The 24,518-nt window shown below is 36.8% G+C and overlaps 2 protein-coding genes across 2 annotated transcripts; one reads left to right on the top strand and one right to left on the bottom strand.

Annotated features, from left to right (window-relative positions):
* Positions 1-1,804: 1,804 nt before the first annotated feature.
* LOC133662237 (zinc finger protein 771-like) lies at positions 1,805-8,227 on the bottom strand. Its single transcript, XM_062066059.1, has 2 exons — positions 7,460-8,227; positions 1,805-3,822 (listed from the first exon to the last, which is right to left on the bottom strand). The coding sequence occupies exons 1-2, from the start codon at positions 8,019-8,021 to the stop codon at positions 2,939-2,941; spliced, it is 1,446 nt and encodes a 481-aa protein (XP_061922043.1). The 5' UTR covers positions 8,022-8,227; the 3' UTR covers positions 1,805-2,938.
* Positions 8,228-14,176: 5,949 nt separating this feature from the next.
* Positions 14,177-23,971, top strand: LOC133662244 (gastrula zinc finger protein XlCGF8.2DB-like). Its single transcript, XM_062066072.1, has 2 exons — positions 14,177-14,677; positions 21,934-23,971. Exons 1-2 carry the CDS (start codon positions 14,491-14,493, stop codon positions 22,725-22,727), a joined length of 981 nt encoding a protein of 326 aa, XP_061922056.1. The 5' UTR covers positions 14,177-14,490; the 3' UTR covers positions 22,728-23,971.
* Positions 23,972-24,518: the final 547 nt, after the last annotated feature.

The following is a 24,518-nucleotide window of genomic DNA, read 5'->3' on the forward strand; positions in this document are numbered from 1 at the left end:
AATTGTCACCGTTTTGCATTAAAAAGTAATCATTTTAGAATTAAAAAATAATAATTTCAAGAGAAAATATTGCAATATTACAGAAACAGAAAGAATATGAGAAATTATTCCCAATTTTATATGAAAAAAGTCGACACATTGTGAGAAAAAGACTGCTTTTAGTTCATTCATTTTTTTAAATCTTCATTATTTACTTCAAGTTATTACAGTATGTCTCTATATACATATTTATATATATATATTTTTAAATTAATTTTGGCCAAAGGGGGTGCATTTCCATTTCTTACACACACTTGTTATTTTATGTGTTGACCAGAGGGGGAGCACTTTATTCTCTATTAGATGCAATGTTATTGGGACCATGATTTATGTCATCACTTGCTCACACCTCCTCATATGGAAGATACTTTTCCTTCTTCATCTCTCAAGAAAGCTAGAAATACAAACACACACACATTCTTGTATTTGTTACCTTCCTGAGACCTGGGAAACATGCCTACCTCTTTAGCAGGCCTGGACCTAACCAATCTGGCGCCCTAGGCAAGATTTTAGGTGGTGCCCCCCCACATCGGCAGTGAAGTGTATATACTCACAAGAAACCGAATAGCTTTGTCTTTGACCTTTTGTTTACTTAAAGAAAGCAAATTAACATATTATATGAGAATGTTATGTTATGATTATCTTTAACCGAATCACAGCAGTGCTCAAATTAAAAAACAGCATTCCCTCTCATGTGATATTGCTTAATTAACATTAATGATGTGCACTTTAACAACTAGGCTTACAACTATACCTAATATATAAAGGGGTGGAAAAGTGACTATTACCTGCAGGGCAAACATTAGCTAACCAGAAGGCAATAACAATGTCAACAAAAAACACCTGCTTAAAAGATCTAATAAAAATGTCCCTGAGGAATGTAAGGTGGGAGTACTGTAATTACCTAACGTTACATTATTATTTTCCATAACAATTTAGCCCCCTCCACAATATTAACCCGACGTTAAAACAGAACTAGCTATTTATTGATTAGCAATTGCCGAATCATGTAACATTAGCTTAATGCTAAAAAGCCAGGTTACTATCACATTCTGTAACAGACAAATAATTTAATGTAGGCTAACGTTACCTCCCTGCTACCTCTGTGTTTTTCTCGTTTCTCCTCTTCTTTTCTCTTTTTTCTTCCCTGGGCACCTGACAGTTTTGGCCGTTTTGACATCTTGTGTTGATTTTTTGATGCGGTGACGTCCATAAACAGTCATGATACGGGAAGGGAGGGGGCGCACCGTGCGGGGGGAGGGGGGGGGGGGGGGCGTAATGTTGTAACAAATAATATTTCTATTAAATAGGCTTTACTTTGCATTTTAATTAACGTGGGATTATTTTTTGTATTTAGAAATAATAGTACCAACTTTTTTTTTTTTCTCCAACATTTGTGGCACTGGCGTGGCGCCCCCTGATGGACGGCGCCCTTAGCATTTGCCTATACGGCCTATGCCACGGGGCGGCCCTGCTCTTTAGGACCACCCTTTCTAGATATATAAAGATTTGTATTTACAACATAAATAAAATATACAAACTACGCAAATATAAAAAAGGTAAGCTTTTAGTTATTTTTTGTTTGTAATTCAATCAATCAATCAATGTTTATTTATATAGCCCTAAATCACAAGTGTCTCAAAGGGCTGTACAAGCCACAACGACATCCTCGGTACAGAGCCCACATAATTGGTTTATAACCTTCATTATTTTCTTCAAGTTATTACAGTACGTCTCTATATACATATGTATTTATTTGTTGTTTTAATTCATTTTGGCCAAAGGGAGCACATTTCAAATTCTTACACACACTTGTTATTTCATATGTTGACCAGAGGGGGAGCACTTTTAAAAGCGACACACAGTCAATTTGAAAAATCCCTCCTTTTTGGGACCACCCTCTTTTTGATAGTAGTCACCAGCAGGGGTGCCAATGAGATCTCTATGTTTTTGTTTTTTGTAATGTGCTTAAGGCTGATGACTAACAAGTCACTTTGGGCAACACAGCTGTAGACGCTAACTGTTAATGGCCACCATAGTCTTAGTCCCGTAGTGAATTTGTTCATCCTATGGTCACATATGCGACGCGGGATGTCTTATTTGTATGCACATTAAATCAACAAAAAAAAATCCTGACTTTGGAGCAATGTTCACGGATTCTAGTATTTTGTTCTTTATTAGATGCAATGTTTTTTACGTATTGGGACCATGATTTCTGTCCTAACTTGTTCACACCTCCTCATATGGAAGCTACTTTTCCTTCTTGATGTCTCAAGAAGGGTAGAAACACAAGAACACACACACTGTTAGAATAACTGTTTCTAAATGATCCCAAAAGCTTTGTATTACATTGAGTTCCTGGCAGGGGGACGGGAGCTGTCTTTGGGGCCCACCAGGAGGAAGGCTCGTAAAACTCCGCCGTGACTTCAAAGCGGACAGATGGCAGGATCTGCCCAATTTCCAGACAAACTCTTTTTGAAGTATATTACGAACCCTTTTTGAACTATTTTACGACCTCTTCTTTTGAACCGTTCGGTAACCAAAGGCAGCGCTGTTTACGACCCACTTCCCTCTGGAAGCAGCTGTGGTCAGGTGGGGTGGGAGAAAGTCAAATAAAGAAGGAGTGCAATCTATTGGCAGAGCGTGGGTGACACTGTAAGAGGTTACAGGTCGACACGTTTTCTCCTCAATATTGAGTCCAAATTGAATTCTGCCTCTGGTTGATTCTTTGCCTCTTGTCTTGTTTAATAGATGTCATCAGTGTTTGAACCTGACACACACACACACACACACACACACACACACACACACACACACACACACACACACACACACACACACACACACACATCCAGTTTATCAGCTCTCGCAAGAAAGTCCAAAGTCCTGAGAGTTTTGTTCATTTGCTGCTCTGGCCAGCACACTTGTGGTCGTTGACCTGGTACTTAAAAAAGAATCTTTCCTCACACACGCCGCAACTCAAGCTTTCCTTGCCAGAGTGCGTCCGGGCGTGCCTCGCCATGGCCGCGGGGTGACCGAAGCTTTTGCCGCACACCGAGCAGGAGAAGGGTTTCTCGCCCGTGTGCCTCCTCATGTGCTGCACCAGCGTGGAGCGCACGTTGAAAGTGGCTCGGCACACCGAGCAGGAGTGCGCCTTCTCCCCCGTGTGCGTCCTGGTGTGCGTTCTCATGGTGGCCTTCTGGGAGAAGCTTTTGCCGCAGAAGGAGCAGGAGAAAGGTTTGTCGCCCGTGTGCGTCCGCTGGTGTTTAGTCAGCGTCGAGTAGTCGCTGAAGCTCTTGTCGCACGCCGAGCAAGTAAAGGGTTTCTCCCCCGTGTGCGTTCTGGTGTGCGTGATCATGGTGGTCTTCTGGGAGAACCTTTGGCCGCACACTGAGCACATGAAGGGTTTCTCTCCCGTGTGAATCATTGTGTGTCTTCTTAAATTTGCCTTGTTGCTAAAAGCTTTGTCACAGCGAGAGCATTTAAAGTGCGTGTTTGTGTCGTCAGAGTGACAAGTCGTATCCGCCTTCGGCTCTTCACCCTCAGAGTCGGGAGATGTCGCGTCGTCATGATCTGATACCGGAGCCAAGAGGCTCTCTGCTGGTGGTCTCGCACCACCGGGGTCTTCTTCGTCGTCGTCTTCACTCTTCACGATGACGCGAGTCAGAGGGAAAGCGGCCTCCTCTTCCCGGCTAATGCGGTGCTCCTCCGCTTCATCTTTAATGTGGGGGGGCTGTGGCTCCTCCTGCTCCACCCTGGCGGTCCACTCAGGAGAAAGAACTCCTGCAGGACACAAGAGGACAAACATCAACTCTGCATATGAACTTTTTTTAAGCGGGTAATATATTTATATTTTCTTACCATTAGTAAAAAAATAAACGGGTATATTCTTGTAATTATGTGTTATTGTTAGGGATGATACTCGAAACCGGTTTTCCCGGTTGTTTGATAAGAAAAGAACCGAGTCCTCGGACTCGAATCCCTTTTTGAGAACCGGTACCCGTTATCGAGACCACTATAGTAAAGGAAAAGAGTTGATTCTTTATTCGAATCCCGTCCCGACCAGAAATGCTCCGTGTGACATCACAAGAAATGACGTCACGTAGCTCAGTCATTAGGCGCAGATAGCGAAAGCAGGAAAACAATGGACGGGAAAAAGCGCTCCAAGGTGTAATAAAGTTCAAAACAAAAGCTATAATCCATCGAATAACTTTACTGAGAGATTTGAGCAGGGTACAAACACATGACCAACACTTTTACAACATAGCAACCAGGCTAGCACCGCACCTCCTTTACGGCAGCTGTCGCAACCTTCTTAAAGCAACCGCAGCACATACATATATATACAACACTGCAGCACATACATATATATACAACACATCTCCCTTTTTTAACTTTTGTTTTTTTTTCCTTGTAAACGTTACAAAATCACACTGTAGATGTGTTGTCGGTCTAATTATAAATAATGCAGACGAGGCGTGTTGGCTGAGTTCTTGACGTTTACTTTCACAGCGTGGCAACATGCAACACTTTTCGGGGCCATGCTCGTAACTCCCGTTGCATGCTGGGTAGTGTAGTTGTTATATTCCCTAGCTCATAACATTTTCCCCCCTATAAAGAAATAATGTTAACTCAATAAAGTGTATTTCTTTTTTTAGCTTTAACTTTTCATTTTTTAGCATTGTAACCACATTTGCAAACAACTTTTCTCTTCATAGAATGTTCTTTCAATAAAGAAATAAAGTGCAAAAATGTCAAAGCATCATAACAAACAGTTATGTTCCAATAGCAGCAGAAGTGCACTTTTTGGAGAGCTGTATTATTTTCAGTTTTCTGCCCAAGGGACTGATTTTATTTAACACTATATTATTATTTATACACTGTTGCGTTTGACCAGATGTTCCTCCAAGTGGGATGTAAAACGCTGGTCAGTCCCAAGTTCCTTAGATGACATATAAACTGATCTCAAAGATACCACCAAGCACAGTATAGGTATTTTGTAATTTATTGTCAAATATTTGAGAATAGAGACCAGCCTCGAACAACACATACAAATGCGTAGCCCAAGTTGATCTGAAAACTTCCCGGAATGCACTCTCCTCTTCAATATCTCCCCCCCCCCCCCCCCCCCCCCCCCCGCCCTCACTTGTCTCACCCCAAACACATGCTCATTGTGCTTCTTGTAACCACATTTGCAAACAACTTTTCTCTTCATAGAATTTCCTTTCAATAAAGAAATAAAGTGCAAAAATGTCAAAGCATCATAACAAACAGTTATGTTCCAATAGCAGCAGAAGTGCACTTTTTGGAGAGCTGTATTATTTTCAGTTTTGTGCCCAAGGGACTGATTTTATTGAACACTATATTATTATTTATACACCTATAGTGATCACAGAGACAGCTTGTTTTTGTGTTACTGTATATATTTGTTTCTCTGAAAAATCCCACTTAATATACTTTGGGTAACAACAGTCAATATTTATTTATTTTATTTTATTTTTTTAGGTGGGTAACAGTCAATATTTATTTATTTATTAGATTTTATTTTGTTATTATATAATAAAAGTGAGCTTTTGTTAAACCAAATATTTTGTGTTTTTTTCCACATACAACAACCTATCTGGACTCCATAAGAGAATCCATAAGGAATCGGTTCGATAAGAGGATTCGATAATAGGCTCGAACTCGATAATTCCTTATCAAACATCATCCCTAGTTATTGTGTATCCTGTATACTGTACATTGTTGTGTGTTTTACTGTACACTGGCTGTACGTAATAGCAGATGATTATTTATTGTGTATTTAGTAAGTAATTATCAATCAGGTAATAAACATTAAAACATCATTTTGAGTTATTAGATTGCTCCTTTTCAGACACATTTCTTGGTTTGATTTCCAGATGACTAATTTGGACTGTTTTTTTCCTGTAAAAAAATAAATAAAAGGTTGATTAATTTGTCATTTGTGAATTAAATCGCTTGAGTTTCCGTACGGGTCTGGTAGTGATGCTCGACTGTCACCATGGCGACAGTGACCATTTTGACTGTATCCTTAATACGTATTGTTTGTCTTGTAATACATGTTCTATATTGCATTGTTATTTAAATAAAGATTATTATTATTTTAAATATATATAAATCCAAACCATTGTAAAAGCGACAGTGTGCACAAACATATAGATAGGTAAGAAGGACACATATACTAAATAAAAGCCACCACCAGGAAGCGCTGAAGTAAAGCGGTTAGCCTTTGACCACTTTGAACATTTTTTATCCCAAAGGAGTGATTTACCTCAAAGTGTTGATAAATAGTCACAATAATAACAAATTAGTAAGTTTAACTACTATTGCTTTCTGTCATCTAAGCACAAAGTGTTGATAAATAGTCACAATAATAACAAGTTAGTAAGTTTAACTACTATTGCTTTCTGTCATCTAAGCACAACGTGTTGATAAATAGTCACAATAATAACAAGTTAGTAAGTTTAACTACTATTGCTTTCTGTCATCTAAGCACAAAGTGTTGATAAATAGTCACAATAATAACAAGTTAGTAAGTTTAACTACTATTGCTTTCTGTCATCTACGCACAAAGTGTTGATAAATAGTCACAATAATAACAAGTTAGTAAGTTTAACTACTATTGCTTTCTGTCATCTAAGCACAAAGTGTTGATAAATAGTCACAATAATAACAAGTTAGTAAGTTTAACTACTATTGCTTTCTGTCATCTAAGCACAAAGTGTTGATAAATAGTCACAATAATAACAAGTTAGTAAGTTTAACTACTATTGCTTTCTGTCATCTAAGCACAAAGTGTTGATAAATAGTCACAATAATAACAAGTTAGTAAGTTTAACTACTATTGCTTTCTGTCATCTAAGCACAAAGTGTTGATAAATAGTCACAATAATAACAAGTTAGTAAGTTTAACTACTATTGCTTTCTGTCATCTAAGCACAAAGTGTTGATAAATAGTCACAATAATAACAAGTTAGTAAGTTTAACTACTATTGCTTTCTGTCATCTAAGCACAAAGTGTTGATAAATAGTCACAATAATAACAAGTTAGTAAGTTTAACTACTATTGCTCTCTGTCATCTAAGCACAAAGTGTTGATAAATAGTCACAATAATAACAAGTTAGTAAGTTTAACTACTATTGCTTTCTGTCATCTAAGCACAAAGTGTTGATAAATAGTCACAATAATAACAAGTTAGTAAGTTTAACTACTATTGCTTTCTGTCATCTAAGCACAAAGTGTTGATAAATAGTCACAATAATAACAAGTTAGTAAGTTTAACTACTATTGCTTTCTGTCATCTAAGCACAAAGTGTTGATAAATAGTCACAATAATAACAAGTTAGTCCACTTTCATGGAGTAAAATGTCAAACTAGTGGTGGGAAAAGCCAGCAAACCTTCTCGAAGTGGATGTTTGTTGCAAGCAGCGTCCAGTTGTTGACTTTGTTGCTTCTTATTTGCATGTTTGTTGCAAGCAGCGTCCAGTTGTTGACTTTGTTGCTCCTTCTTTGCGTGTTTGTTGCAAGCAGCGTCCAGTTGTTGACTTTGTTGCTCCTTCTCTGCATGTTTGTTGCAAGCAGCGTCCAGTTGTTGACGTTGTTGCTTCTTATTTACATGTTTGTTGCAACTAACGTCCAGTTGTTGACTTTGTTGCTCCTTCTCTGCATGTTTGTTGCAAGCAGCGTCCAGTTGTTGACTTTGTTGCTCCTTCTTTGCGTGTTTGTTGCAAGCAGCGTCCAGTTGTTGACTTTGTTGCTCCTTCTTTGCATGTTTGTTGCAAGCAGCGTCCAGTTGTTGACTTTGTTGCTCCTTCTTTGCGTGTTTGTTGCAAGCAGCGTCCAGTCGTTGACTTTGTTGCTCCTTCTTTGCGTGTTTGTTGCCAGCAGCGTCCAGTTGTTGACTTTGTTGCTCCTTCTTTGCTTTTGTTCCACAAAGTTGCTCCTCGTATTCTGCTATCATCTCTGCTACTTCCGCCCTTCTTGGTCCGCAGCTAGCACGCTAAGCTAGCACGACGAGCCTCTACATGCATCACGGCGAGTAAGTAACGATGTTTGATTGGTTACGTGTTACAAATATGTACAGCGATAATGTTACGTAGGAGCGGCAATGGAAACAAAAACACGGACTTAGCAGTCCCGCCGTCTTGTTGTCTTATTTTCCTTGACTGTTTTTTCCCCATTTCCGGCAGACAAGATACGACTAGCATCTTCTAGCAACACTGCCTCTTCAGGCAAGGAGGTGTCATTACACGTGAATTTTTTAAAATGCCCTGCAATGCAAGCAGCAATAATCTGTACACAAAAACATAAACTATAATAGTTTAATGAACATTTCCGTAACATAAATAAAAAAACTAAAGGGAGTGTGGATGTAGTTGAGGGATGTGAAAGTGGTTTTGCCATCAGAGTGAATCATGTAGGAATTTGATTTCATTATTAATTATCAATCAATCAATACATTTTTACTTACATAGCCCTAAATCACGAGTGTCTCTAAGGCAGGGGTCAGCAACCTTTTTGAAAGCAAGAGCTACTTCTTGGGTAGTGATTAATGCGAAGGGCTACCAGTTTGATACACACTTCAATAAATTGCCAGAAATAGCCAATTTGCTCAATTTACCTTTAACTCTATGTTATTATTAATAATTAATGATATTTACACTTAATTGAACGGTTTAAAAGAGGAGAAAACACGAAAAAAATGACAACTAAATTTTGAAACATAGTTTATCTTCAATTTCGACTCTTTAAAATTCAAAATTCAACCGAAAAAAAGAAGAGAAAAACTAGCTAATTCGAATCTTTTTGAAAAAATAAAAAAAAGAATTTATGGAACATCATTAGTAATTTTTCCAGATTGAGATTAATTTTAGAATTTGGATGACATGTTTTAAATAGGTTAAAATGCAATCTGCACTTTGTTAGAATATATAACAAATTGGACCAAGCTATATTTCTAACAAAGACAAATCATTATTTCTTCTAGATTTTCCAGAACAAAAATTTTAAAATCAATTCAAAAGACTTTGAAATAAGATTTAAATTTGATTCTACAGATTTTCTAGATTTGCCAGAATAATTTTTTGGAATTTTAATCATAATAAGTTTGAAGAAATATTTCACAAATATTCTTCGTGGAAAAAACAGAAGCTAAAATGAAGAATTAAATTAAAATGTGTTTATTATTCTTTACAATAAAAAAAATAAAAATTTACTTGAACATTGATTCAAATTGTCAGGAAAGAAGAGGAAGGAATTTAAAAGGTAAAAAGGTATATGTGTTTAAAAATCCTAAAATCATTTTTAAGGTTGTATTTTTTCTCTAAAATTGTCTTTCTGAAAGTTATAAGAGGCAAAGTAAAAAACAATTATGAATTTATTTAAACAAGTTAACACCAAGTCTTTAAAATATTTTCTTGGATTTTCAAATTCTATTTGAGTTTTGTCTCTCTTAGAATTAAAAATGTCGGGCAAAGCGAGACCAGCTTGCTAGTAAATAAATAAAATTTAAAAAATAGAGGCAGCTCACTGGTAAGTGCTGCTATTTGAGCTATTTTTAGAACAGGCCAGCGGGCTACTCATCTGGTCCTTACGGGCTACCTGGTGCCCGCGGGCACCGCGTTGGTGACCCCTGCTCTAAGGGCTGCACAAGCCACAACGACAGATCTCACTTCAGGGCAATTATATAAATTGTTTTAATAATAATAATAACAATAATAATGAATTACATTTGTAACACACTTTACATTTGTTAAAATCTCAAAGTGCTACAAAGTATACATTTAAAGAAAATTTTTAAAAATGTATTTCAATAAAAATAGAAAGTTAGAATATATAATAGAAATTTAAAATAGGAACGAAAACATGATGAACACGAGATAAAACAGAAACATAGATACAATAGAAATACAACCATGGATAAAACAGATAGGAAAGCAGTGTATTTAAAAACAAGAAGGCAGAGAAATTAGATCAAAGCTGTGCTAAAAAAAGGTGGGTTTTTAGGTTTGGGTTTTAAGTAGACTGTCGATTTTACAGACGTGCCCTAAACCAGTGGTCCCCAACCACCGGGCCGCGGCCCGGTACCGGTCCGCGGCCCGGTACCGGTCCGCGGACCGATTGGTACCGGGCCGCACAAGAATTTAAAAAAAAAAAAAAAAAAAATTTTTGTTTTTTTTTGTTTTTTTGTTTGAATGAAATCAACATAAAAAAACAATATATACATTCTATATCAATATAGATCAATACAGCCTGCAGGGATACAGTCCGTAAGCACACATGATTGTATTTATTTATGTAAAAAAAATATATATATATATATATATATTTTTTTTAAATGAAATCAACATAAACACAATATATACATTCTATATCAATATAGATCAATACAGCCTGCAGGGATACAGTCCGTAAGCACACATGATTGTATTTATTTATGTAAAAAAAAAAAAAAATTATTATTATTTTTTTTTTTTAATGAAATCAACATAAAAAACACAATATATACATTCTATATCAATATAGATCAATGCAGCCTGCAGGGATACAGTCCGTAAGCACACATTATTGTATTTATTTATGTAAAAAAATAAAATAAAAAATATTTATTTTTTATTTTTTTAAATACACCCCCCTCCCTCCCCCACCGGTCCGTGGGACAAATTTCCAAGCGTTGACCGGTCCGCAGCAACAAAAAGGTTGGGGACCACTGCCCTAAACACCTCCCTAGGGAGGCGTTCGGGTGGCATCCTGACCAGATGCCCGAACCACCTCACCTGGCTCCTCTCCATGTGGAGGAGCAGCGGCTTTACTTTGAGCTCCTCCCAGCTTCTCACCCTATCTCTAAGGGAGAGACCCGCCACCCGGCGGAGGAAACTCATTTGGGCCGCTTGTACCCGTGATCTTGTCCTTTCGCTCATAACCCAAAGCTCATGACCATAGGTGAGGATGGGAACGCTAAATTGAGAGCTTTGCCTTCCGGCTCAGCTCCTTCTTCATGATTAAGAGTACAAAAGCCCTTAAATTGATATCTTTGTCAAAAACATTTCAAGTGATTTAGGTAGCCCTTTTTGTCTTTTTGGATTTTGTTTGACTTAGACTTAGACAAACTTTAATGATCCAGAAGGGAAATTGTTGCACACAGTAGCTCAGTTACAAATGATGGAAAAGATGGAAAGGACAATGCAGGTATAAAATAGACTAAAAGCAATATAAAATATAACATATATACGTAATATTTACATAATATATATTCAGTATAGGATATATACTGATATATTATATTATATGTTTATATCATATATACAATATATAACAATTACCATGTACAATATTACAGTATATGTAACAGCTGCAGCATAAAATAGTCATATATTCATATTTTTTTTATTATTAATATTTATTCATATTTAACACTCTATCTGTATTTGCTTTTGTTTTCTTTCCTTGACATGTTTTGCTGATGTCGTGATTTGCTCAACCGGATGTGTAGATTGTTGGTTATGCTGAAAGTGCCTTGACTTTTTGTGTGCATTATAAATGTTTGTTGTTCAAAAAATAAATAAATAAATAAATAAATATAAATATATATATATATATATATATATATATATATATATATATATATATATATATATATATATATATATATATATATATATATATATATATATATATATATATATATATATATATATATATATATATATATATGCAACCTATTTTTATGGACTTGCCTCTTTGTGTTGTTAAAGGCCTACTGAAATGAATTTTTTTTTTATTTAAACGGGGATAGCAGATCTATTCTATGTGTCATACTTGATCATTTCACGATATTGCCATATTTTTGCTGAAAGGATTTAGTATAGAACAACGACGATAAAGATTGCAACTTTTGGTATCTGATAAAAAAAAGGCTTGCACCTACCGGAAGTAGCGTGACGTAGTCAGTTGAACATATACGCAAAGTTCCCTATTGTTTACAATGATGGCCGCATGAAGTGAGAGAGATTCGGACCGAGAAAGCGACAATTTCCCCATTAATTTGAGCGAGGATGAAAGATTTGTGGATGAGTAAAGTGCAAGTGAAGGACTAGTGGGGAGTTGAAGCTATTCAGATAGGGAAGATGCTGTGAGAGGCGGGGGTGACCTGATATTCAGCTGGGAATGACTACAACAGTAAATAAACACAAGACATATATATACTCTATTAGCCACAACACAACCAGGCTTATATTTAATATGACACAAATTAATCCTGCATAAAAACACCTGCGTGTTTGTTATGCTAGCTCCTAGCTCCTCTGCTAGCTCCTAGCTCCATAGAACACGCCAATACAATTCAAACACCTGATCAACACACACAATCACTCAGCCCAAAAGACCGTTTACCTAACCCAAGGTTCATAAAGCTTATATATTTTTAAAAAGTTACGTACGTGACGCGCACGTACGGTCAAGCGATCAAATGTTTAGCAGCCAAGGCTGCATACTCACGGTACCTGATATTCAGCTGGGAATGACTACAACAGTAAATAAACACAAGACATATATATACTCTATTAGCCACAACACAACCAGGCTTATATTTCATATGACACAAATTAATCCTGCATAATAACACCTGCGTGTTTGTTATGCTAGCTCCTAGCTCCTCTGCTAGCTCCTAGCTCCATAGAACACGCCAATACAATTCAAACACCTGATCAACACACACAATCACTCAGCCCAAAAGACCGTTCACCTAACCCAAGGTTCATAAAGCTTATATATTTTAAAAAAGTTACGTACGTGACGCGCACGTACGGTACGGTACGTGTTATGCTAGCTCCTAGCTCCTCTGCTAGCTCCTAGCTCCATAGAACACGCCAATACAATTCAAACACCTGATCAACACACACAATCACTCAGCCCAAAAGACCGTTCACCTAACCCAAGGTTCATAAAGCTTATATATTTTAAAAAAGTTACGTACATACGCAAAAAAAAGCCAAAGCTGCATACTCACAGTAGCACGTCTGCGTCTTTGTCATCCAAATCAAAGTAATCCTGGCAAGAGTCTGTGTTGTCCCAGTTCTCTACAGGCGTCTGTGTATCCAAGTCAAAAGTCCTCCTGGTTAGAGTCTCTGTTATCCGAGTTCTTCCATCTTGACTGCATCTTTCGGGAATGTAAACAAAGAAGCGCCGGCTGTGTACTGTTGTTGCTGACTACGTTCGAAAAATACGTCCATTTCGCACCGACAACTTTCTTCTTTGCTTGCTCAGCTACCTTCTCCATAATGCAATGAACATGATTGAAACAGATTCACGAACACAGATGTCCAGAATACTGTGGAATTATGAAATGAAAACAGAGCTTTTTCGTATTGGCTTCAATGTGGAAGGCATACCCGTGTTCGCCGGGCTACGTCACGCGCATACGTCATCCTCAGAGGCGTTTCGAACCGGAAGTTTAGCGGCAAATTTAAAATGTCACTTTATAAGTTAACCCGGCCGTATTGGCATGTGTTATAATGTTAAGATTTCATCATTGATATATAAACTATCAGACTGTGTGGTCGGTAGTAGTGGCTTTCAGTAGGCCTTTAAGTTCCTGCTATCAAATCAAATCAACTTTATTAATAAAGCACATTTAAAAATGTTTAGCCAAAGTGCTGTACAATAGGCAAGTTAAATGATAACACAAGAAAAACGAGCAAACACAACACAACACAAACAGAGCACGATAAAAACAAAAAACAAAAAAACAAAAAATAAATACGATTAATAATATATATATATATATATATATATATATATATATATATATATATATATATATATATATATATATATATATATATATATATATATATATATATATATATATATATAATTATAAGCTGTTATACACTACATGCCTTGAGCTCTTACTTTGAAGGCGCTAAGAGCGGAAGTGGCGACACGGTGTGGTGGAGTGGAGTTTTTTGAAAACAAAGGAAATAAAGTGGCCCTCGTGTAAAACTGGAGCCTCCGTGTTTGTTATTGTGTAGTTTTATACATTATAGGCGACATATATAACCGCTCGGTTACATTGGTGGCAGCAAACTGACCCCAAAAAAAGCGTGTAATGACACCTCCTCACCTGAAGGCGGCAATAAAGCTCAAATGTAGCAGCTCTGTCTTGTCTACCGGAAGTTTAAAAAAAAAAAAAAGGTTAGCAAGTTTTCGCTACATCAACGCTACTCCAACCAGTTCTGCGTTGTTTCTAATTCTGCGCATATCGAACCATCTTGTATACTATTAAGGAATATGATACTTTAATAATTAGTCGTGTCGGGATCAACTCGTCTCAGCGTCACTTGAAAGCGTCTCAGGCTAGCTTAGCTTGCTAGTTAGCTTAGCATATTAGCCGCTTACAACGACAAGCGGAAGTGATCAACAGTGAGAACATGTGCAAAGTAGAAATGCTGAGAGTGTTGGTGAAGCAGCGACTAACTGCTGCTGTGGAAGAAATATTTGTAGTGTTGGAAAGAACGATAGCAGAATACGAGGAGGAACTTTGTCGCACCAAAAAGGAGAACGAGCGACTGCTGGAGGCAGTTTTCAACAAACATCACGTTGGGACACACAGAGCAGGTTTGTTTACGTCTCTTAACTTTATATCTTGTTATTATTATAATTACACATTTTTAACACGGTTGACTTTATTAATACAGTCGTGAGTTTACATAATTCCCCTATGGAACTTTAGTTTTTTTCTAGAGTTCCGGTCGGAGGGTTTTTTAGACCGGACACATTTCCGATGTGCCTTTGTTTTTTTTTAACAATACATACAAACATAGACATGTTGTAAGGGTACGCAGCATGGAGCGCTACTGCCTACTGGCGCTGACGAGACGCGGGGCCGCCATCTTGGAGTGGTGATCCGCTCCACTCAGTGCAATTCATTTGGCAGGAGCAATGAACTGTCAACGCATTTAATTCATCTTACCTCACTGAATACCACTGATTTTCACACGCTTTTTTGTCATACGTGTAGCTATGATAAAGGACACATGTTTTATTATTCATAGTTTGCTTAACAGTAATAGAATATTCTTATATGCTATAAGTGACCAGACGTCCCAGATCAAAATTGGGAATATAATCCCAGAGAAGGGGAAAAAAACGCTCATCTTTTTTTAAGTAGAAGAAACGATATGATGAGGTTATATATACATGCTACATAAACAATGTATGAATACATTATATATCTATATATCTTATAGACTGTATCTCTGTTGCTGCAGCAGCATTAAGTAATATTTTTGGGAAGAATTGGGTATGTAATGTATCTTGTCCTTATTTCCCTTAGCTCAAGTTTTGTAAACTCCTTCAGGATATATTGTCTATGAAAATATTATTTCACCAAAAGTGCCCTCATATATTTGTTGGTACATTTTTCATGGGATAAATGAACATCTTCAATATGAAGGTTTCTCAGACATAGATTGATTGATTGATTGATTGAGACTTTTATTAGTAGATTGCACAGTGAAGTACATATTCCGTACAATTGACCACTAAATGGTAACACCCGAATAAGTTTTTCAACTTGTTTAAGTCGGGGTCCACTTAAATTGATTCATGATACAGATATATACTATCATATATACTATCATCATAATACAGTCATCACACAAGATAATCACATTGAATTATTTACATTATTTACAATCAGGGGTGTGGGGGGGGGGGGGTATGGACATCAAGTAGTGGACATAGAGAGAGAGAGAGAGAGAGATCGGAAGGCATAAGAAAAAAAAAAAAGGGGGTCGTGTTTGAATATAAAACATCTTGAGTCACCATAGATTTGAGGGATAGTGGTATTGCTTTGGTGATCCTTTGAAACTGAAAAAACAACATTGATACTTTTCATGCATTTTTTCATACGTAAACAAACTGCCACAACATGTCTGACAACTGTTGCGTCGACCACCATTCCTCCAATGGGGAATTCAAATTGCTAGTCTCTCCCAGATTCTTTTTATGGCACATAAGCTGATGTTTATATTCAATCAACAGGCAGCAGTTGGTATTTTGTGGTTTATTCTCCAAGCTTAGAGGACAAACTGAGACCAATCCAGCACACCAGCGTTCCCCAGCCCGGTCCAGATCGGTCTAGCTCGGTCTCCCCCCAAACCCCCGGAAGTCCCGTGATCTTCCCTCTGTCCCCCGCCTGCTGTTTCCCCAGTCTAGCTGTGCTCCTTATCTTAGGAATGTAATGGCAGTCTCAACAAAGAGAATAAACAGCGCTCTGACTCTAACCAAGGACACTCGAATCCAAGCACTTTGTACCACACGAGACATTAGCTGATGTAAATATGACTATAGGAGTTTTTAGAAAGAAGTAACACTTAAATAATGGATATGATTCTGATCTGCTTCCAACACAGCCCAAACACCTACAGAGTTGCATTCTTATATATATATATATATATATATATATATATATATATATATATATATATATATATATATATATATATATATATATTAGGGCTACAACAACTAATCGATTAAATCGATTAAAATCTATTATAAAAATAGTTGGCGATTAATTTAGTGTTCGATTCGTTGGATCTAGGCTATGCGCGTGCGCAGAGGCAATTTTTTATTTTTTTTGTAATTTTTATTTTTTATAAACCTTTATTTATAAACTGCAACATGTACAAACAGCTGAGAAACAATAATCAAAATAAGTATGGTGCCAGTATGCTGGTTTTTTCCCAATAAAATACTGGAAAGGATAGAAATGTAGTTGTCTCTTTTATCCGATTATTAATCGATTAATCAAATCAATAATCGACAGCTTAATCGATTATCTAATTAATCGTTAGTTGCAGCCCTAATATATATATATATGGATTTGTTATTAACTAAAATGTAAGGGTTACTCCATATAGGTGTAAGGCTGAAACGACGCGTCGACGTAGTCGACGTCATCGGTTACGTAAATACGTCGACGCCGTTTTTTTGCGTCGACGCATCGCATATTTACGTCACACTACCGTCATGGCGGAGCGCAAAGCAGACTGTGCGAGCGAGGGGGGAAAACGCACGCCAAAAGTGGTCAAAAGTGTGGGAGTATTTCAATACACAGCCTAATAATGTTGTTGTATGCACACTGTGTCGAGCGGAAATGGCCTATCATAGCAGCACAACGGCTATGAACCAACATTTGAAAAGAAAACCATCAACTAGTCAATCGTCCGCGCGAGTATACGTTGTCATCATTACACAAAAACATGAATGTGTCATTTGTATCTGCTAGGGGTGTAACGGTTCGTGTTTTGTATTGAACCGTTTCGGTACGGGGCTTTCGGTTCGGTACGGGGGTGTACCGAACGAGTTTCTAAGCTAAAGCTAACTTTAGCTGCTAAAGTCTTAACAAGCTGCTTTGCTCCTTCTGCCTCTGTCTTAGCACGCAGCATTGTCCCACCCATACAACCATCTGATTGGTACACACAAAGCATTACCAGCCAATCAGCAGTGCGTATTCAGAGCGTTTGCAGCCAATCAGCAGTGTGTATTCAGAGCGCATGTAGTCAGCGCTTCAGCGTGGAGCAGATAGGTGTTTAGCAGGTGAGCATCAGGCAGCGGACTCTCCCCAAATGATAATAAACACCTCCCAGTCAACTACTAGTAACATCACTATGAGCCCGTTGACCTTCTAGAAACTTAAACTGCAGCTCAGCTCGCTCGCAGTCCTGGTTTGAGGTGAAGGCTAATTACCTCTCAGTTCCAGCCACATCGACCCCTTCTGAGCGCCTATTTTCAGCTGCTGGGAATATTGTAAACAAGAAAAGAAGCAGAGCATGTACACATGCTAACCTTTCTTCATTACAACTGTTAGACACTCACTGGAATGAGTAGAATTGGTTATTGTGTACTGTGTTGGACTGGATGTTTATTTTGCACATTTTAAAAGCAATACTTAATGTTTACAGTGCTCCAGAATATTTAGATTGGCACTTTTTTGTATCGGATGTTTATCTTTATTTTTGCACATTTTAGCAAATAAGCAATACTTTCACTTTTGTTGAAATGTTTACACTGTTGTTACAGAATATTTCGTTTTGCACTTTTTTGTATTGGATGTTTATCTTTATTTTTGCACATTTTAAAGCAAAATAAGCAATACTTTTACTTTTGAAATGCTTATACTATTGCAGAATATTAAGATTTGCACTGGATGTTGACTTTTATATTTGCACATTAAAAAGCAAATAAGCTACTTTTAATTTTGTTAAATGTCAAAAGTTTTAAATGTTTACATTGTTACAGAATATTTAGTCATGTTGTTGTCAATGTTGACTGAGTGGCCATACTTTTTTTTTTTTTTGTAAATAAAAGCCATGCCTTTTGAAAAAACTGGCCTACTTTTATTTTTTCATCTTCATTTTGAATAAAATAAAATAAAAAATAATCGGTAAAAAGAAAAATAATCTATAGATGAATCGAAAAAATAATCTATAGATTAATCGATAGAAAAATAATCGTTAGCTGCAGCCTTATATAGGTGTGTTGTTTGGAGAGAAGTTGTGTTTAAACAACAATAAGGCTGCAGCTAACGATTATTTTTCTATCGATTAATCCATAATTATTTTTTCGATTAATCGGTTAATCTATAGATTATTTTTTCGATTCATCTATAGATTATTTTTCCTTTTACCGATTATTTTTTATTTTATTTTATTTAAAATGAAGATGAAAAAATAAAAGTAGGCCAGTTTTTTCAAAAGGCATGGCTTTTATTTACAAAAAAAAAAAGTATGGCCTCTCAGTCAACATTGACAACAACATGACAAAATATTCTGTAACCATGTAAACATTTAAAACTTTTAACATTTAACAAAATTAAAAGTAGCTTATTTGCTTTTTAATGTGCATATATAAAAGTAAACATCCAGTGCAAATCTTAATATTCTGCAATAGTATAAGCATTTAAAAAGTAAAAGTATTGCTTATTTTGCTTTAAAATGTGCAAATATAAAGATAAACATCCAATACAAAAAAGTGCAAAACGAAATATTCTGTAACAACAGTGTAAACATTTCAACAAAAGTGAAAGTATTGCTTATTTGCTAAAATGTGCAAAAATAAAGATAAACATCCAATACAAAAAAGTGCCAATCTAAATATTCTGGAGCACTGTAAACATTAAGTATTGCTTTTAAAATGTGCAAAATAAACATCCAGTCCAACACAGTACACAATAACCAATTCTACTCATTCCAGTGAGTGACTAACAGTTGTAATGAAGAAAGGTTAGCATGTGTACATGCTCTGCTTCTTTTCTTGTTTACAATATTCCCAGCAGCTGAAAATAGGCGCTCAGAAGGGGTCGATGTGGCTGGAACTGAGAGGTAATTAGCCTTCACCTCAAACCAGGACTGCGAGCGAGCTGAGCTGCAGTTTAAGTTTCTAGAAGGTCAACGGGCTCATAGTGATGTTACTAGTAGTTGACTGGGAGGTGTTTATTATCATTTGGGGAGAGTCCGCTGCCTGATGCTCACCTGCTAAACACATATCTGCTCCACGCTGAAGCGCTGACTACATGCGCTCTGAATACGCACTGCTGATTGGCTGATAATGCTGCGTGTGTACCAATCAGATGGTTGTGTGGCTGGGACAATGCTGCGTGTGTACCAATCAGATGGTTGTGTGGGTGGGACAATGCTGCGTGTGTACCAATCAGATGGTTGTGTGGGTGGGACAATGCTGAGACAGAGGCAGAGAAGCAAAGCAACTTGTTAAGACTTTAGCAGCTAAAGTTAGCTTTAGCTTAGAAACTCGTTCGGTACACCCCGTACCGAACCGAAAGCCCCGTACCGAAACGGTTCAATACAAAACACGAACCGTTACACCCCTAGCAGATACAAATGACACATTCATGTTTTTGTGTAATGATGACAACGTATGCTGACGCGGACGATTGACTAGTTGATGGTTTTCTTTTCAAATGTTGGTTCATAGCCGTTGTGCTGCTATGATAGGCCATTTCCGCTCGACACAGTGTGCATACAACAACATTATTAGGCCGTGTATTGAAATACTCCCACACTTTTGACCACTTTTGGCGTGCGTTTTTCCCCCTCGCTCGCACAGTCTGCTTTGCGCTCTGCCATGACGGTAGTGTGACGTAATTATGCGACGCGTCGACGCACTAAAACGGCGTTGACGTATTTACATAACCGATGACGTCGACATAGTCGACGTCATCGGTTCAGCCTTAAACAACAATTTCCAGTAAAGTAGGCTCTGTTGGTGAAAATCAGACAGTTTCAGAAACAGAATACCTTTATTGTCATTGCATGGAAACAACGAAATTGAACAGCAATGCAGCTCAGTGCTTTTAAAACAACCTACATAAAATACTCTTAAGACAACAAACAATAGTAACATTTTTAAAAACATAATAAACAATTTTAAGAACATATTGCACAGTTTGACTGCTAATGAGTGGACATGAAAGTCACAACGTAACAGAAATCGCCTGGAATATGACATATTGAACGCGAGTTCGCAAGATCATTTTTTTAACCATTTTAGCTTTAACCGATGTGAAGTAAATTGTAAAAATACAACCTTAAAAATGATTTTAGGATTTTTAAACACATATACCTTTTTACCTTTTAAATTCCTTCCTCTTCTTTCCTGACAATTTAAATTAATGTTCAAGTATTTTTTTTATTTATTATTATTGTAAATAATAATAAATACATTTTAATTTAATTCTTCATTTTAGCTTCTGTTTTTTCCACAAAGAATATTTGTGAAATATTTCTTCAAACTTATTATGATTAAAATTCCAAAAAAATTATTCTGGCAAATCTAGAAAATCTGTAGAATCAAATTTAAATCTTATTTCAAAGTCTTTTGAATTGATTTTAAAATTTTCGTTCTGGAAAATTTAGAAGAAATAATGATTGGTCTTTGTTAGAAATATATCAATCAATCAATCAATCAACGTTTATTTATATAGCCCTAAATCAGAAGTGTCTCAAATATAGCTCGGTCCAATTTGTTATATATTCTAACAAAGTGTAGATTGGATTTTAACCTATTTAAAACATGTCATCAAAATTCTAAAATTAATCTTAATCAGGAAAAATTGCTAACGATGTTCCATAAATTCTTTTTTTAAGTTTTTCTCTTCTTTTTTTCGGTTGAATTTTGAATTTTAAAGAGTCGAAATTGAAGATAAACTATGTTTCAAAATTTAATTGTCATTTTTTTCGTGTTTTCTCCTCTTTTAAACCGTTCAATTAAGTGTAAATATCATTAATTATTAATAATAACATAGAGTTAAAGGTAAATTGAGCAATTTGGCTATTTCTGGCAATTTATTGAAGTTAAGTTTAAGTTAAAGTACCAATGATTGTCACACACACTAGGTGTGGTGAAATTTGTCCTCTGCATTTGACCCATCCCCTTGATCACCTCCTGAGAGGTAAGGGGAGCAGTGGGCAGCAGCAGTGCCGCGCCCGGGAATCATTTTTGGTGATTTAACCCCCAATTCCAACCCTTGATGCTGAGTGCCAAGCAGGGACGTAATGGGTTCCATTTTTATAGTCTTTGGTATGACTCGGCCGGGGTTTGAACTCACAACCTACCCATCTCAGGGCGGACACTCTAACCACTAGGCCACCGACCGAGTAGGTGTGTGTATCAAACTGGTAGCCCTTCACATGAATCACTACCCAAGAAGTAGCTCTTGGTATTAAAAAGGTTGCTGACCCCTGCTTTAGAGGTTGTAATGTTGAAACTGCTGATGTGTGCGAGATAATATTCATATTTGAAAGCCAGATGATGTAATTGACACATTGTTTTTGTTTGTGTGCGTGTAGAAGAACATCTCGCCTCTGAGCAGCAGGAGTGGAGCTCCGGGGCGGCGCAGGAGGGGCCACAGCCCCCCCACATTAAAGAGGAAGATGCGGGGGAGACGCCGGAAGAGCTGCAGGACTTCCCGGTGATCCGCGTCATCGTAAAGAGTGAAGATGAGGAAGGCGGCGGCTGCGGAGGATCACAGGCGGGCCGCCTCTTGGCGCCGCTGTCGGACAGCGACGACGCCACGTCTCCCGGCAGCGACGGCGGCGACGACGACTCCAAAGCCGCGGCGTGTCCCGCGGAAGAGAAACACAAATGTCTCCAGTGCGAGAAAATGTTCGGCAACAAGCGAAACCTGAAGCGACACATGAGATGCCACACGGGAGAAAAACCCTTCATGTGCTCGGTTTGCGGCAAAAGATTCTCCCGCAAGGACTACCTGACCATCCACACCAGGAAACACACCGGGGAGAAACCCTTCACCTGCTCCGTCTGCAACAGCAGTTTTAGCTTCAACTCGGCCTTGTTCCAGCACATGGAGACCCACTTTGGGGAGAAGCCGCAGTGCCCGCAGTGCCACAAGCGCTTTGGCAACAAGAGAAACCTGATAAGGCACATGAGACGGCACAGCGAGGAGAAACCGTGCGTCTGTTCCTTCTGCGGCGAAGGCTTCGCCCTGAAAAGAAGCTTGATCCGACACATCAGAACGCACATCGGGGAGAAAACGTTTGCGTGTTCAATCTGCAACACCAGCTTCTGCTACCAGTCGGGTTTGAGTAAACACATGAAGAAACACACCAGTAAGACGGTTTAGCGCGAGTGGGAGACTGAACATCTATTATTGTTTGCTCTATCACAGGGGTCACCAACGCGGTGCCCGCGGGCACCAGGCAGCCCGTAAGGACCAGATGAGTAGCCCGCTGGCCTGTTCTAAAAATAGCTCAAATAGCAGCACTTACCAGTGAGCTGCCTCTATTTTTTAAATTGTATTTATTTACTAGCAAGCTGGTCTCGCTGTGCCCGACATGTTTAATTCTAAGAGAGACAAAACTCAAATAGAATTTGAAAATCCAAGAAAATATTTAAAGACTTGGTCTTCACTTGTTGAAATAAATTCATAATTTTTTTTACTTTGCTTCTTATAACTTTCAGAAAGACAATTTTTAGAGAAGAAATGATTTTTAGGATTTTTAAACACATATACCTTTTTACCTTTTAAATTCCTTCCTCTTCTTTCCTGACAATTTAAATTAATGTTCAAGTATTTTTATTTATTTATTATTATTGTAAAGAATAATAAATAACATTTTAATTTAATTCTTCATTTTAGCTTCTGTTTTTTCCACGAAGAATATTTGTGAAATATTTCTTCAAACTTATTATGATTAAAATTCCAAAAAATTATTCTGGCAAATCTAGAAGATCTGTAGAATCAAATTTAAATCTTATTTCAAAGTCTTTTGAATTGATTTAAAAAATTTTGTTCTGGAAAATCTAGAAGAAATAATGATTTGTCTTTGTTAGAAATATATCAATCAATCAATCAATCAATCAATGTTTATTTATATAGCCCTAAATCACAAGTGTCTCAAATAGCAGCACTTACCAGTGAGCTGCCTCTATTTTATAAATTGTATTTATTTACTAGCAAGCTGGTCTCGCTGTGCCCGACATTTTTAATTCTAAGAGAGACAAAACTCAAATAGAATTTGAAAATCCAAGAAAATATTTAAAGACTTGGTCTTCACTTGTTTAAATAAATTCATTATTTTTTTTACTTTGCTTCTTATAACTTTCAGAAAGACAATTTTAGAGAAAAAATACAACCTTAAAAATGATTTTAGGATTTTTAAACACATATACCTTTTTACCTTTTGAATTCCTTCCTATTATTTCCTGACAATTTAAATCAATGTTCAAGTAAGTTTATTTTTTTTATGGTAAAGAATAATAAATGCATTTTAGTTTAATTCTTCATTTTAGCTTCTGTTTTTTCGACAAAGAATATTTGTGAAATATTTCTTCAAACTTATCATGATTAAAATTCAAAACATGTATTCTGGCAAATCTAGAAAATCTGCAAAATCAAATTTAAATCTTATTTCAAAGTCTTTTGAATTTCTTTTAAAATGTTTGTTCTGGAAAATCTAGAAGAAATAATGATTTGTCTTTGTTAGAAATATAGCTTGGTCCAATTTGTTATATATTCTAACAAAGTGCAGATTGGATTTTAACCTATTTAAAACATGTCATCCAAATTCTAAAATTAATCTTAATCAGGAAAAATTACTAATGATGTTCCATAAATTATTTTTTAAATTTTTTCAAAAAGATTCGAATTAGCTAGTTTTTCTCTTCTTTTTTTCGGTTGAATTTTGAATTTTAAAGAGTCGAAATTGAAGATAAACTATGTTTCAAAATTTAATTGTCATTTTTTTCGTGTTTTCTCCTCATTTAAACCGTTCAATTAAGCGTAAATATCATTAATTATTAATAATAACAGAGTTAAAGGTAAATTGAGCAAATTGGCTATTTCTGGCAATTTATTTAAGTGTGTATCAAACTGGTAGCCCTTCGCATTAATCACTACCCAAGAAGTAGCTCT

This window comes from Entelurus aequoreus, linkage group LG02 (assembly GCF_033978785.1).
Source record: "Entelurus aequoreus isolate RoL-2023_Sb linkage group LG02, RoL_Eaeq_v1.1, whole genome shotgun sequence".
NCBI lineage: Eukaryota > Metazoa > Chordata > Actinopteri > Syngnathiformes > Syngnathidae > Entelurus > Entelurus aequoreus.

Bases quoted from the DNA above. Each gene is read 5' to 3' on its own strand.
- LOC133662237 (XM_062066059.1), bottom strand. From the start codon at position 8,021: ATGATAGCAGAATACGAGGAGCAACTTTGTGGAACAAAAGCAAAGAAG. The intron at 3,823-7,459 runs GTTTGCTGGCTT...TGTGTCCTGCAG, and splicing joins CAAACATCCACTTCGAGAAG to GAGTTCTTTCTCCTGAGTGG.
- LOC133662244 (XM_062066072.1), top strand. From the start codon at position 14,491: ATGTGCAAAGTAGAAATGCTGAGAGTGTTGGTGAAGCAGCGACTAACT. The intron at 14,678-21,933 runs GTTTGTTTACGT...GTGTGCGTGTAG, and splicing joins CGTTGGGACACACAGAGCAG to AAGAACATCTCGCCTCTGAG.